This window comes from Uranotaenia lowii, chromosome 3 (genome assembly GCF_029784155.1).
Source record: "Uranotaenia lowii strain MFRU-FL chromosome 3, ASM2978415v1, whole genome shotgun sequence".
In the NCBI taxonomy this organism is placed as follows: domain Eukaryota; kingdom Metazoa; phylum Arthropoda; class Insecta; order Diptera; family Culicidae; genus Uranotaenia; species Uranotaenia lowii.
Genome location: NC_073693.1, coordinates 5,041,226 through 5,056,015, shown reverse-complemented (window position 1 = coordinate 5,056,015; position 14,790 = coordinate 5,041,226). Strand labels below are relative to the sequence as shown.

The 14,790-nt window shown below is 37.0% G+C and overlaps 1 protein-coding gene across 9 annotated transcripts in view; it reads right to left on the bottom strand.

Annotated features, from left to right (window-relative positions):
* The window catches only part of LOC129755935 (acid sphingomyelinase-like phosphodiesterase 3b), a 193,274-nt gene extending 180,104 nt beyond the window's left edge, over positions 1 to 13,170 (bottom strand). The window contains exons 1-2 of one of the 9 annotated variants that reach the window (XM_055752642.1): positions 13,047 to 13,170; positions 11,488 to 12,247 (exon numbers count right to left, since the gene is read on the bottom strand). In XM_055752642.1, coding sequence (XP_055608617.1) covers positions 11,488 to 11,821 — 334 coding nt within the window. In that variant the 5' untranslated portion in view covers positions 11,822 to 12,247; positions 13,047 to 13,170. Of the gene's footprint in view, positions 1 to 11,487 lie in introns of all 9 variants that reach the window. The other 8 variants (XM_055752643.1, XM_055752644.1, XM_055752641.1 and 5 more) reach the window with 8 other exon arrangements.
* Between the last annotated feature and the right edge of the window lie 1,620 nt (positions 13,171 to 14,790).

Below are 14,790 nucleotides of genomic sequence, written 5' to 3'. Positions count from 1 at the left end.
TCATCAGAATTAGACAAAATACTAAAACCTCAATTTTATTATTAATAACTTTGATTATAAGAAAACGTCATTACAAATTTTCTGCTAATTTCATATAAATATTCAACAAGTAACAAATTTTAGATTCAATTTTATTTTGTGTTACTTGTTCTTCTAAATGCTCGACTGCACATTCAAAAGGGTTGTGATGCACAAATTCTAGATCTAACTTTCATTAAATTCATAATTTTTGAATTTGTAATAAGTTTTTTTTCTATTAGCTTTTATCTGAGTATTTATTAATGTATGAGACAATTGTAGATCGTGGCTTGTTACAGCTTTGCTTCAAAGACAGCGAACCATTTTACCCAATCTATAACGTGTTAGGTTCAAAAAACTGTTTTTTCAAGATTTTTTTTTTACTTTGACTGTTACTCCCGAGGGTGATGTGATAGGACTTTGACATATTGAGCATGTTGAGGGTTTCATGGAATGACCATCGTTGCTACCAATTGAAATATTTCTCACCCAGTTCTTATCAGTGAGATCGAAAGCCCACTACCATATGTCATCCCATTGGCGAGTGACTGAGTGACACGAGGACAGCAAGATCACCATGCCGATGACCATACCAGCGGGCGAAATTTAGTCTTCGTCAACCATCCGTCGGGAACGCACTACAGGGGATACCCTTGCGATTTTATATGTGTTTAGAATAAGCTTAAAATTAGTCTTAGTTAAATAAATGTGTTAGAATCTATAATAAACGTGTTAGCTAGTTACAATAAAGTTGTTAGTTTTCAATAAGTGTAATAAACTGTGTTATAATTGTCCAGATAGTGCGTTATTTATTGGACAAAGGAACTTCGTGCATGCAACCGCATGCTGAACTCGACCACCCGAGGTCATTGAACCTGTGCCTGTGGAAGGGACATCAGGGCTCGCTGGACAACACGTGCGACTCAACGGTAGGACCGAGTTTTTTTGCCCTGACCCCAAACAGAACATACCTATGTATTTTGAACAGATAAACAACTTCGTCGAGAACATCGAAGCCAAAATTTGAAAAACAAAAAAAGTTAGCATTTTTATCTCGCTATCGGGGGACCCTTCGGCAAAAAATGTTGTTACTAGATTATGCTCCATGTAAAATTTAACCATTTTGCTGCTCTCCATCCCTGAGCGCTACTCATTTCGTACAGCTAGATTGATGTTCTGCACCACTGTGCATTGAAGTAGAAAAGCAATTATATCCATTTGATGCCATAATTTCTTATGTTCCTTATTTTATTCCTACTGAATGTAAAAAACCTCATTGAAATTGAATCACTGAAGTAAAAACAAATTGGTTATATTTTATAGGCTAAAATTTTTAACGTATTTCTCTCTAATCCACACATTTTCTTTAAATTTAAATTCCACTCAAAATTGCATCTTTTCCTCAACAAAATTAGTTTGAACTATCAGATCTACGCGAAATGGTATTGTTGAAGCTACTTTTGTTTCTAGTATATGAAATTGAGGCTTTCCCTTTATAGGGGAAATCCGTCTACTACCGACACTTAAGATTTTTGAGCAAAAACTTCAAAATTATATTTTTTTTTAAATATGTGCTCCTCTACTGGGTTGAAGATTAATAATATTCTCTGTGATTTATATCTCTGTGATTTCGGCAACCATGACTGTAAAAGCTCAATTTAATGGTGTCAAAACATGATTTAGGTAATGCGTTTTCGAAAAATCAATGAAAGTTACCCCCTACAGAACATCCCTATATTTATTTATTGATTTATTTATTTTGAATGATGTTTCTTGCAATTGACTGCATGGAACGATCTCACCGACGTTTCTGCGTTGATCCCTTCATCCTTCTCATTTGGGAACAACACTTTCACGAAACCGAGAGTAGTCATCACGCTGCAATGTGCACGAATCAGAGCAGATATATTTAGATTCATTTATCCTTGTAAACAGGGATGCCAACACTTTTTTTTATTTAAAAAATCAGGGACTGGTTAAATAAAAATCAGGATACGTTAAAGTAACGGAAATTTCGCTCAGAACGGTGACCTTTTTTCTTTTTTTTTTTTGTCGTCGATCCACATGTTCACTTCAGCAATGGTATCCAATGCAGTTCCTTTCTACCCATTTTTCATCACCTTTGAAAAATATCAGGACAAATCAGGCTTTTTTTTCCAAAATCTGGAAAATCCAATGGCTTTTCAGGTTGTCAGGCAGAACCTCGAAAAATCAGGCGAATCCAGGCACATTGGCATCTCTGCTTATAGACATTCGGATAGGTATAGTTGATTTACAATAAAAAGAAATCACCCGCAGCAAGCCGAGCGCAGAAAAATACATTTGCGTAGGCTGCATAAGGGCCAAATAAAACACATCAGAGCCGATTTTTCCCTATTCGTTTGAGGCTTTCCACAATTAATGTACGTTTAGGGACAAAACTATTAACTTCGAAACTTTTACACACTCCTCACAAGAAGCGCTTACTCTTACAACTCCAGACCTCCACACGAGAATAGCATTTAAATTCAATATGTAAACACTCCGTTTCTGCAGCCACCGGTTTGCAACTCTTTTTATTAAATAACACTTATTTTTCTCTAAGTTTCGAAACTTCCGATGGACACTTCTGCACCTCCTTCCAGCTCTCACTTTAAGCCACGTCTAGTTCATTCCCGACTGTTTTTTGTACTGTAATAAAAAAAATTGTAAAATTCTCGTGGACGGAAAGAAAAACGCGTGCGATAAGCTAAAGTCATTGCCTACTCCTCTGTGGTCTTAAAAATCATTGAAGCCAGGAAATTAAAACCCAAGTTTGTACCTCAATTCTTAAAAAAAATCTAGACCAAACATTCGATAAAAATGTAATTGGACATCCTAAATGCAAAATGTGATCAATTAATCAACAAACTATTGCTTCGGATATCGAATTCGATCAATTGGATAATAGTAACTGAAACAAATTTTTTCCTATTATAGAGTTTATTTTCCATTTATTTTCCGAAAAGCAAAAAAAAACTTATAAACTTTTTGAAAGCAAAAAATAGTTAAGGTATGTAGATTGATTGACATATTCTGTAACTAAGTGACGGTTTTCCACGTTGATACTTCAAATTCAAACGAAAATCAACATTTCAATCATCTTCCGAGGGTTTGTTTTTCTTGCGAATTGATATTCCTTAGAACCAGAACTCATGCCCGAATAACTGGAACTTCCTTCCGAAAAACGGAAGTCTGCAATATCGCAAATCACGACGCTCTTCTTCATAATTCCTGCGCTATATGAGGTCACCCGGTACTTTATAATAAGAGTCGGTGAAACCGCTCGGTGCCACGAAATCCACGATGGTTTATAATAAACATGTTTATTTTGGAGTGGAAGCAAAGGGAAAGAAAACAACAATTCCATTGAACCATCTTTCGATTTCAGCATTGTAGCGCCAGTAGCATTTCCTGCCCATTTTAGTCGATTGTCAGGGCCCTTGTTTATTTGTGTATGATTCCCATGAACATTTAACGGAGGTTAATCGTTTATTCAGCATTCCCGTTATTTTACCGGTCGGTGCTTTCAGAGTTCTGCCGAGCGTTGAGCGTCGAAACGGAAATTCTCCTGGGAACGAGAGTCGGAGTCGGTGTGGCTGGCTTGTACAAGACTGTGTAGACTCCTTTTCTTCCGCTTCAGCGGAATTTCCGGTCCCCTCCTGCTTCCTTTCCTGTCACTGGGAATGCTTTCCCGAAAGCAAATATCTACCTTCCTAGGGACAGCAGTGAGCGAGCGAAAGCCAGAGTGCTTGCAAGTATTAAAATACCGACTAACGATTTCAACCACACCGGTCTGGGGGCTGAGAATAATAATAAGAGTGAGTGAAATTGGAGAAGCATTCCTCACAATTGCTGCTGCAGTGAAAAGGAAGGAAGGAGGGTGAGAGCTTTTATTTACGACAGAATCAATAAGCATTCATTTGTCGACATCGTCTCTTGTGTGTCGACTTCCGGCTGCAGGTTCTTCCTCTGGAATGGGGGATGTCTCAAAGTGGAGGTGGGTGGGCTGGTGAGAAAATGTAGCGACATGGTGGAGTTTTCGCGGTGGCGGTTGACCGGATTTCTATTGTCAATTTGTGCTTGCCGTAGACAGGAAACGAAGCAGAGACACGCGGAAAAGCGAAGTGAAACAGAGAGCGCAGTATTAGCATATCGGATTGTGGTTGATTCCAGAAGTTGCGGCAAATGTAGGTTAGCTCGGCTCAGAGCTAAGAGAAAAGTCGAGTCTTCGTCGTCGTCGTTCGTTCGCTCGTAATGAATATTCATTGAGGAACATTGTAATCATGGCTAAACACAGGAAGCGCTCAACTCGGCTTTGGCTCAGATTAGCCCGGTTTGTTCGAGGCTCAGCCAGCAGCAGCACGGGCAAGTTGGGGGCGTTCGGGAGCCTCCTATTCATTCCCACTGATAATTGCTATCAGTCGGGGCTGATACAATCTGGAAGGGGTTCTCTCCCGGCTGGAATTTCCTCACAAGGAAGTGAAACACCCCTTCAGGAAATTGATCTCACATGATGCGATTGACTTTTGATTCAGGCATGTTTAATTGAAAATATTGAAGCAATGATATGATGATCTGGAAACTTGAGAGATACTAATTTGCTAACTTTTTAATTAATTTTAGAAATGAGACACATATTTCTAACTTCCATTTCTCTGTTTTTTTTTTTATATTTTCATTCAACGTAAGACTTTTGATTGCTACTTTATTCATTCTAATTTTTATCTTCAACTCAGACTTACAACTTCTGATTTGGATTTTCGAAATTCGACTTTCGACTTTCGACTTTCGACTTTCGACATTCGACATTCGACTTTCGACTTTCGACTTTTGACTTTCGACTTTCGACTTTCGACTTTCGACTTTCGACTTTCGACTTTCGACTTTCGACTTTCGACTTTCGACTTTCGACTTTCGACTTTCGACTTTCGATTTTCGACTTTCGACTTTCGACTTTCGACTTTCGACTTTCGACTTTCGACTTTCGACTTTCGACTTTCGACTTTCGACTTTCGACTTTCGACTTTCGACTTTCGACTTTAGATTTTCGACTTTCGACACCCGATTTTCAACTATCGACTTTTGACTTTCAACTCTCGACTTTCGACTTTCGACTTTCGACTTTCGACTTTCGACTTTCGACTTTCGACTTTCGACTTTCGACTTTCGACTTTCGATTTTCGACCTTTGACTTTCAACTTTAGACATTCGGCTTTCGATTTTTTACTTTCGACTTCCGTCTTTCGACTTTAAACTTTTGACTTTCTACTTTTGACTTTTGACTTTCGACTTTCGACTTTCAACTTTCGACTTTTGACTTTTGATTTTCGACTTTCGACTTTCGACTTTCGACTTTCGACTTTCGACTTTCGACTTTCGACTTTCGACTTTTGACATTCGCCAGTGATGGCCATCCTGGGTTTGATAGAATCACCCATTACCTTCTCCATGTTGCAATTTCTCAAAGCCTGGGGTCTAAAAATCTTCGTATTGGCTCAAAACTCATCCATAATTGTTTTAAAGAAAATTTTAAGTAACGTTTACATTTGTAAATTTGACATTTTAAACTTTTGTATGGAAAAATTTAATATTTTGTACTGAAAAATCAACAAAGTTTTCGTTTCTTCTAAGGAGATGCGCCTGTAAATGATTTTTAAGCCAATTTATAGTTCTAAATATAAAATTATACGTTGTAAGAGTTCAAATTTCAAAATTCTTATTCAGATTACTTAGTTCAAGGAAGAGTTTTAAGAAACGAAAGATTCCATAGGAAACAGTTTTGAATTAATGAGCCTTTTTTGCAGAACTATTGTAGATTATAAAAATATAGAAAAATTCGAATTCATTTTCGATTTTCCTGAAAACCATGAGTAATATTTACTTCTAAGAAAACGCTAAAAGAAGTTTTCTTATTGATTATCAACAATTAGCTTAACCAATTCAAATTAATGTGACTTGAGAGATAAATTATATAATATAAATTTGTTTGATTCTTTTCTTATCTCTTGATTTTTTTTTTTAGAAATACCAGGATTTTTGCCGGATTGGCCCAGATGTTGTCCAATTTTTTAGTTGAAAATTTTGAAATCTAACGCCAAGATTACAAAAAATACGATTTTTCAGTTTTTTTGTTTACCTTTTGATTCAAATTGGTTACATTTTTATTTGTTTCAGTTCGAATAAAATTTAAAATCTCGTATGTATGCTTGAAATTCAAAATCAAATCAATGAAATTTAAGTTCCAAACGCATCGTACCTCAAAATTTGATTGTGGTAATCATTTTTCAGAAACAAATTTATATTTAAAAATAATAATAATTCGATACTTCTGAATCACTTATTCATTAAAACATTTCAGAGTAATATTGAAGCATCAGAGTTGTACAATCACATTAAATTCATTACAACCATTTTCAAAAACTTATCTCAATGGTTTGCTTTTTCAAACGTATAGATGCAAAATGAGAACAATAATAATTCTTTTGTGAGCTTTGCAGTGATCTGAAGAAGCCAAGAAAAAACAATTAATGAATAATATTTTTTGTTTTTATTCATTTTCTTCTTCAACAACATTTTTTGTCTCATAAAAATCACATTTCTAACGACAAATTCGTTACAAAGCTCAAAAGGTGATAATTTTTAAACTTCTAGATAACATAAAATATAAAAATCTTGTATTTTCTACATTTTCTCTTATGGTTCGCAAATTTCAGTTGTTTTAAAGTATATCGAAAAAAGTTTGTAAAATTTGTTCAAAATATTGACTCTTCACATCTAATTCACATATTTTTCAAAATTCATTTGATTTAGTTAAAAAAAATTCAAGTGTGAGAGGAAGTATAGCAATTATTGAGGACTTGTTATCAACATCTCTTACCCTTTTCCCTCTCTTAAAATTTTTTTTTTACCTGGTATTTCCGGTCCTTTTTATTCACTGATTTTCGAAAATTTGCAAAATTAAAACCCCCACCTCTCCAAACAGCCAGGTCTAGGACCGCGCCTGGTTGGTGTAGGTATATTTTGGAAAAAATGAGTCAATCAGGTGGACTTGTTTATCACAGGTATTCCGGCATCGCCGCTAGATTACATCGGTGCTTTTGGATTTGAGTTTTATCAAATTATGGCTGGAAAATATTGTCGTTGAAAATAGAAGTATTCAAGTTTTTCAAGATTACAAAAATAAAGCTTTCCTTCTTACTATCGATAAAAAACAAAATGATCCCTTTCAAAATTTATGAAATGAGGAAAAAATACATCTCACTCTAAGTTGTCCAAATTGAGCTTTGACTTATTTTTTCTTTTAAATTAATTGAAATAATTTGAACAGCTGCTTTTGAAGCGAGTTATTCAATCCCTTTTATATATTGTATGGAGGTATTTGAATAGAAAAAAAAAGTAGGTAATGAGTGTCCTTTTGGCTTTCGTGTCAAATCTCTTTTTTTATGAGATTTTGGTTTTTATTTCTAGAGTTAAATCATTTAAATAATGCATGTCAAGCTCGTTTAGGTGTGCGGGCCGCATAAACAATTTCCTATGACGTAGAGGGCCGCAGCCAAAATTAGTTAAATCGGTACATTCAGCTTTAATATTTTACATCAAAATCAGTGGTGTTTTTTTGTGACAATTTAAGACGGAGCTACGCGGGCCGCATTGACCTCGGCCGCGGGCCGCATGCGGTCCGCGAACCCCCTCTTTGACATGCCTGATTTAAACACTTAATTACTGTCAGGTCATGTCTCAGATCCTATCCTAAGTAACCCGATTGTTTAAATAAGCCCTTCAGAGCTGATTTAAAAACTTGAAAAAAAAAGAATAAAATCAGCTCTGAAGGGCTTATTAAAAAAAATCGGTGTTACCTGGGGTCCCTAGTAACAATTCAGCTTTGTTATGGTTAGCGAAACTTCGTTAGAACTGTCATTAATCTTCATCAAACGCTAAAGCGCATTCTATGCATAACTAGAACTTTAATAATGCTTAAATCTCTCTATTTGGCGCAATTGGAAACGTCATCATAACCAATTTGTTAAATTTCAATAAAATCATTATGCTTTGACATTTTGGTCATCAAAGCTTCAATAAAGCTTTTATAAAGCTTCTATATAACATGTTAGCTATTTTAGTTTTTTTCTCCAGCAACCATTACATTGAGTAACAAAAAATTTGAAAATTTTTTGAAAATAGTCCAGGGTTTTCCAACTGAATTAGACTAATATTGACGCCCTGAGTCTGAAAATGACCATAGTTTTGTTCATTCAGGTCAGCATATTAGAATACTGTATCTCAAAAAATTGACCTGATACAGCAAAATGAATGTGATATTCTAACTCAGGACACAAAAATTAGTCTAAATCAGCTGAGAAACCCCAGACTATTTTTTGGCTGTCACCCAGTGTTATGGTTGATAAATGATGAGGGCCCTATTGAGATATGATCTGGTAAAACTTATACAAAAAATCAATGTATTTCAATGTTTTCATCCATATAGTAAGCATCGTTTCTACTGTCAGTCAAGATTTTAGATAAAATGCATATGAAATTTAAAAAAATAAATGCGCCTTGTCAAATCTTATGGTCAATCATGATGGAGTTGATGAAAAAAGGCCTGAAAATATTTTCAAATACTTGACATTGTAGATTTATCAACATGGCACCATTTTGTGCCCTTCGATTTTGCAACCAACATGGCGTTAGTCAATTACATTCTTAATAGCTTTATATGGTCAGATAAATGGTTTTATGAGAGCCATATAAAAAGCTTAAATTTGACGTTTCTTCCTCAAGCAAACCCATAACACGCTTAGGAAAAATGGCGTTGAATGAGACCATGAGTTTAAGTGAAATCCAAGATGACGGCTTCCGCTGAACTTGAAAATGTTGGAAATGACTTAACATCGCATGAAACCCCAACAATATTGGTATTGGATGAAAGCTCTGAACAAGTAGAATTAAAATTTCGGTATCTGACGCTATTTTGAAATTTAAGATGGCTGCTTTGGCTGAACTCAAATGAACTTCAAATGTTGTTAATGACAAAAAATCGCATTAAACCGCCACAATATGGGATGATGAATGAAAACCCTAGACTAGAAGAAATCCAAGATGGTGGCTTAGCCTTCTCAGAGACAAACCGTCCGTACCGTCCGGGCACCGATAGTTTAAAGATTGGCTTGGTCTACACAAGTGCAGACTGTTGCTGTTGATGTTATTGGTGTTCCTTCAAGCTCGTAGCTTCAAAAAGTGACGCACATTCTTTCGTAGGAAGCAATAATAACAGCACTAGCAAGAAGCAAAACAATTCTTTTGGCTCGGCATATTTGCCTGAAAAGAATAATAACATCACTAAAATGGATTGGATGTGCACTGTGAATACTGTTCTTCTTATTTTCCATTGCTTTACAGCCAACACGGCTGGGCGTCATCTTTGTTACTGTTAGTGTTTGTTCAAGCTTAAGCTTTGCAAAGGGACGAACATTTTTCTACGGGAAAGAATAATAGCATTACTAACACGGCTCATGAGCTAGTTGGTAAAAGTTTCATGAATCGGCTCGCTGCTACGCAATCGTCGGGTTGATGCTAGATTTTGTGTGCGGAGAAGGAAGCAAGGCAAAAAGGAATCAGGAGCCTTGGTCGTGTTTTCGTTTTGGTCGGGCTTGATTCGTGAGAACAGGAGATTCTCGCTCACACCTCATTCGCGTTCCAGGGCATTTTTATGAGCAAAAATCGTAGCGATGCAGGCTCCGTCGCTCGTTTGAATGAGTTTTTTAATCCTTGGTATTGGGTGAAAAGAATAAACTAGAAGAAGTCGAATTTCGCTTTTGAACGCCATCTTGAAATCCAAGTTGGCGGCTTAAGCTGTACTTTCAAATGCTGTTAATCACTGAAAATCACATGAAACTCCCACACTATGGGTATTGGATGACAGAGCTGAACTCATATTGTGGAAATTTTACGTGATTTTAAGTGATTGAAATCATTTTGAAGTTCAGCGGAAGCCGCCATCTTCGATTTCACGATGGCGTCGGATAGCTAAATTCAATTTCTACTAGTTTAGTTATTTCTCTCAAGACTCATGTTGTCGGGGTTTTATTTGATTTCCAGTGATTTACAGTATTTCAAAGTTCAGCGGAAACCGCCATCTTGGATTTCAAAATTGCGTCAAATAGTGAAATGCGACTCGTTGAGCGTTTTTGAATAATACCAGGCGCTATCGGCTTCCACGGAATTCTGGCAACAAAAGATCCGGGTTGAGATCCAAGCTCGAGTTTGAACTTTTTTTCACGCACACACATGCACCAATGCAAATTGCATTGTTGTAAACAGTATAAACATAAACATTGTGTGAGTGAAGTTACGCTTGGTTTTCTAAATATTAGTGTGATGATGTGCTTCCACTCGAAGCTTGAATGCAAAGCTGCAATGCTTGTGTGGTAAGCTGCAAAGCTTGGATCCCATCTCGCAGGGCAGCAGCACCATGAACATTGAGTAGGTAACGCCAACGATTTGTTCGAAAAAACAACAGCTCGACTATCTTGATACTTGGAGATCTTTCTAATTCCCATGTTGTGGGAGTTCCACGCGATTTTCAAAGTTTATTGTTAAATGAGTCAGAAGCCCCCATCTTGTATCTCAAAATGGCAGCAGATAGCTGTTTTGGCATCTTGATCGAAAACTGCCACTTGAATAAAATCAATCACAGAGTGGTACTATGAAAATGCAGAAGAAAGTTTAGGGAAACCTTCTAATTTTGTGTTTCATTGCAGTTTTAACGGAGTTTAGTAAAAATTGTATAAGCGTTGGCACAAATGAACAAAACACGAATATATGCATTTTTCATGACAATGATGAAACCGTCATAAAACGAACTGCACAATAAAATGCCATAAAACAATTAAAATTCAACTCCCTGATGCTTGTTGGCTTAATCGGTGTTACTTAGGATTTCGCATGTAGCAGGTTTACGTTCTAAGTTACCAAGTCTCAGGTTTCAGTTCTAAGGTCGCAAGTCTCAGGTCTCATGTCTCAGGTCTCATGTCTCAGGTCTCATGTCTCAGGTCTCATGTCTCAGGTCTCATGTCTCAGGTCTCTTGTCTCAGGTCTCATGTCTCAGGTCTCAGATTTCAGATTTCAGGTCTCAGGTCTGTGATCTCAGGTTTCGTTTGCTAGGTGTCAGGTCTCAGATTTTAGGCCACAGGTTGCAGGTTTCATGTCGAATAATATCGACTTTCAAAGCTGGCCTCAACTTCAAAAGTTTTTTTACACGGTTTTTTCCGCAGTTACCCAAGTTTTTCCACAGTTTTCGGAAAATAGTGTTTTTGCACGGGTTTTTTAACGTGGTACGCAAATCAGTGTTAAAAAAACTTACCATATCTGGACTTACTTACTTGTCACAAAAATCACGCACACACACTCTCATTCATTCATTCATAAAAATTCAAAACTAGAACTTACCGATTCGCGCCTCCACCGGTCCCACTTGGCCTTGCAGCATCAACAGCAATGCCACAATCAACAGAGAGGTGCAGGATTGGATCCTCCTCCGTCGGGCACCACCCACAAGGACCCCCTGATCCTTCCCCTTTCTCCCAGGTTCCCTCAAAAAACACCCCCCAACCCAATCCCAATGTTTGTTGTCGTCGTCCAGGTGGAGGTCATCCATTTTAGCGCTACTACTGCTGATGTTGAACCTTGTCCTCGTCGCCTTCGTCTTCGTCCCCTTGATGATGTCGGTGGTGATGTTGGCTGCCCTTGGCCCCGATCGGAATCCATTTCTTCTGTGTTTCATGCATCCGACATTTCCTGCCCGTGGGGTTGTGGGTTGGGATTTCAGCTGACTGTTTCCTGATACAGAGTTTCAGACCCGGTTTCACTTACTCACTGGGTGTTTCTTTTTCTTTCTTATGGTTTTAATTATTCCGAGCTTGTCATGTTTCTGTTTGAGGAAATTAGAGTCGGAGGACAAAAAACTTTTACCGAGGGCGTCGAGTGTCGTTTACATTATTTTTCTGGTATCAGAAGCAGACCCACGAAAGAACACTGAGTGTCAAAGTAATTACTTTATTTATTTCCGAGATTCGAAGCGGGAAGCCAAGAAATTCACTTTTCCCAATTACACGAGCACGTGTTTGTTCTCATTTCACGTCTTTAACATTTTCTGTTGTGGCTTTACCTAGAGTTGTGGATCGTGACACCGAATTCTCACGTCCCTGAGCTGGGTTGGGGATGAGAAATGAAAATACAATCTAGGCGTGAGTGTTTGCGCGATATCAAGCAAAGTGGTTTATTCTTGTGTGGTATCAATTTTCACTTTGCGCTCCCACCTTTCATCGGGCTGAAGGACCCGTCCTAATGGAAGCAAAAAAAAACACAAACCCGAAAACCGAGACAAAACTGCGTGAAAGCTTCACCCCTAATGAATATTTGAAACGCACGAAACCGAAAAAACTTTCTCCTTTAACCGTTTTACTTTACTTTTTTTTTTCTCCCAACCAACCTCGCTATGGTGTTATTTCTCCTTTTTCATCCCCCCGAGGAGGTTAATCGACAGGCGCCGGCGTTACGACGACGGTTGGGTCAATATTTGTCAAAAATAAAGTCCAATTTTGTGACAAGCTCACACGCACCTTCCCACGTCACGTTTTCCAACTTTCACGACGGAACGTTCTCCGGTTTTCTGGTTATGGTTTTCCAACGACCTCCAGGCTCACCTGACTGAATGAAAACGACGGCTCTGCGGCAAGAAAACTAACTAGGAAGGGGCCTAGGAAACACGGAAAAAAGTTTTCCGCTTAGTGGCGATATTAAAAAATTCAAGCCACCCAGTCCTCTAACTCCTAACCCTTGGTGCCTGCCTACGACACTAAAACAAAAAAAAAATCTTATGACAGCCAATTTCACTTTCACTCGTATTCCCCGCTTTCCCCACGTTAACCCCAAGTAACTTCCCGAGTAAGTTGATGGGAAATTGTGAACCGAATGGTCCACAAAAACCACCCACCCACTCAACTCACTGACTCACTAACTCCCCGCAAAGGTGTCTCGAGGAAGGCGGCAAGGCAGTTACAATAATGGTGATGATGATAATGACCTGGAAGCCACTTCCTTTCCGTGTGTCACTATTTTCGGCCGGCAATCTGAAATGAGAAGGTAAAACAGCGAGAAAAATAACATCAGCCACTGTAGTGAAAGTTTGATGAGAACTGTAAAATTAAGCAGCGAAACAGTAATAATGAGTTTTTGTTTGGTGTTAGTTGTGAGGGTCTTTTTATTTTCCTTCCGGTTAGATAAATGACACACTGGCTGCGGCGTTCGATTGGCAAGCTTTAGGTTTAACGAGAAAAAAAGTTTGTACATATCGGATATTCAGTTGATTATTTTTGTAATGAGTAACCAATCGATTACAGGGATGTAATCGTTTCAAAGGAATTTGTCTTCGAAAACGTTCAGGTACCTCGTCGTTCTGCTGCTGTTATTAAGTACTTTAAAAAAACAGTTTAAATTATATTGTAATTGATTTTAGGTTTCGCTGATCACTTGCAATCTAGAGTAACTTTATTTAATTGTTGGCCAAACTTGTAAGATTTTAGATATTTTGTCACATTATATTCCGTACTGGGGGATAAGGTGAGCTTCTTGGCCGAATTTATCATGAACTGAGATGGGATTACGTTCACATAAATGCTTAACTATTCACGGTCGCCATGAAGGATGCTATCGTAACGATTGATCTTTGTGATTTAAGGAACAGGACAAATTAAATTTGATAATAACTATTGATCAGACACAAAAAAAACTTAGAATCTACTGAAAGACGGAGTGGATAAGTTGACCCATAACATCGAACGGGACATTCGTAATAATAGTTTAATCACCACTCGATCCTGCACTCATGCTTCAAGTTTGATTTGTATTGAATGAGAAAATAACTTTAAGTTATTCAGTATAGCTCCTCCAGACGTTTAGGACGTTTCACCTTTCTTACAGAAATATAAAGTTATCCATCGATTCAGGAGATAATTGATTAGGACTCTTAGCTAATTTTTTAGAGCTAGCTCGAAGACTTTAAAAAATTGACAAATTAAACAAAAATTTAAAAAAAAATGACAAAATGGGACACTTTGACAAAATAACTAAATTGATAAAAAATACTGTCAAAAATATAAAAAAATATATGACATAAATGGCAAAAATGACAAAAATGACAAAAATGACAAAAATGACAAAAATGACAAAAATGACAAAAATGACAAAAATGACAAAAATGACAAAAATGACAAAAATGACAAAAATGACAAAAATGACAAAAATGACAAAAATGACAAAAATGACAAAAATGACAAAAATGACAAAAATGACAAAAATGACAAAAATGACAAAAATGACAAAAATGACAAAATCCGTATTGACATCCGTATTGATTTCCAACGAACGAATTATGGTCAAGGCGAACCGCTTCGAATGATGTGCAGAATCTTTAATTGGTTTTATGAAGATTATGATTTTGACACGTCCACTGCTGCATATAAATCAAAAATTAGAAAATCTGTAAGATTACGAGAACTTATCTCTTTGATGAATAGTCTGATTTTTTGAATTGTTAAATTATTTCCAATTGCTGTCATGGAGACATTAATGTCAGATGATAAAACTACGAATAAATAAATAAATAAAATGACAAAAATGACAAAAATGACAAAATTGACAAAAATGACAAAAATGACAAAAATGACTAAAATGACAAAAATGACAAAAATG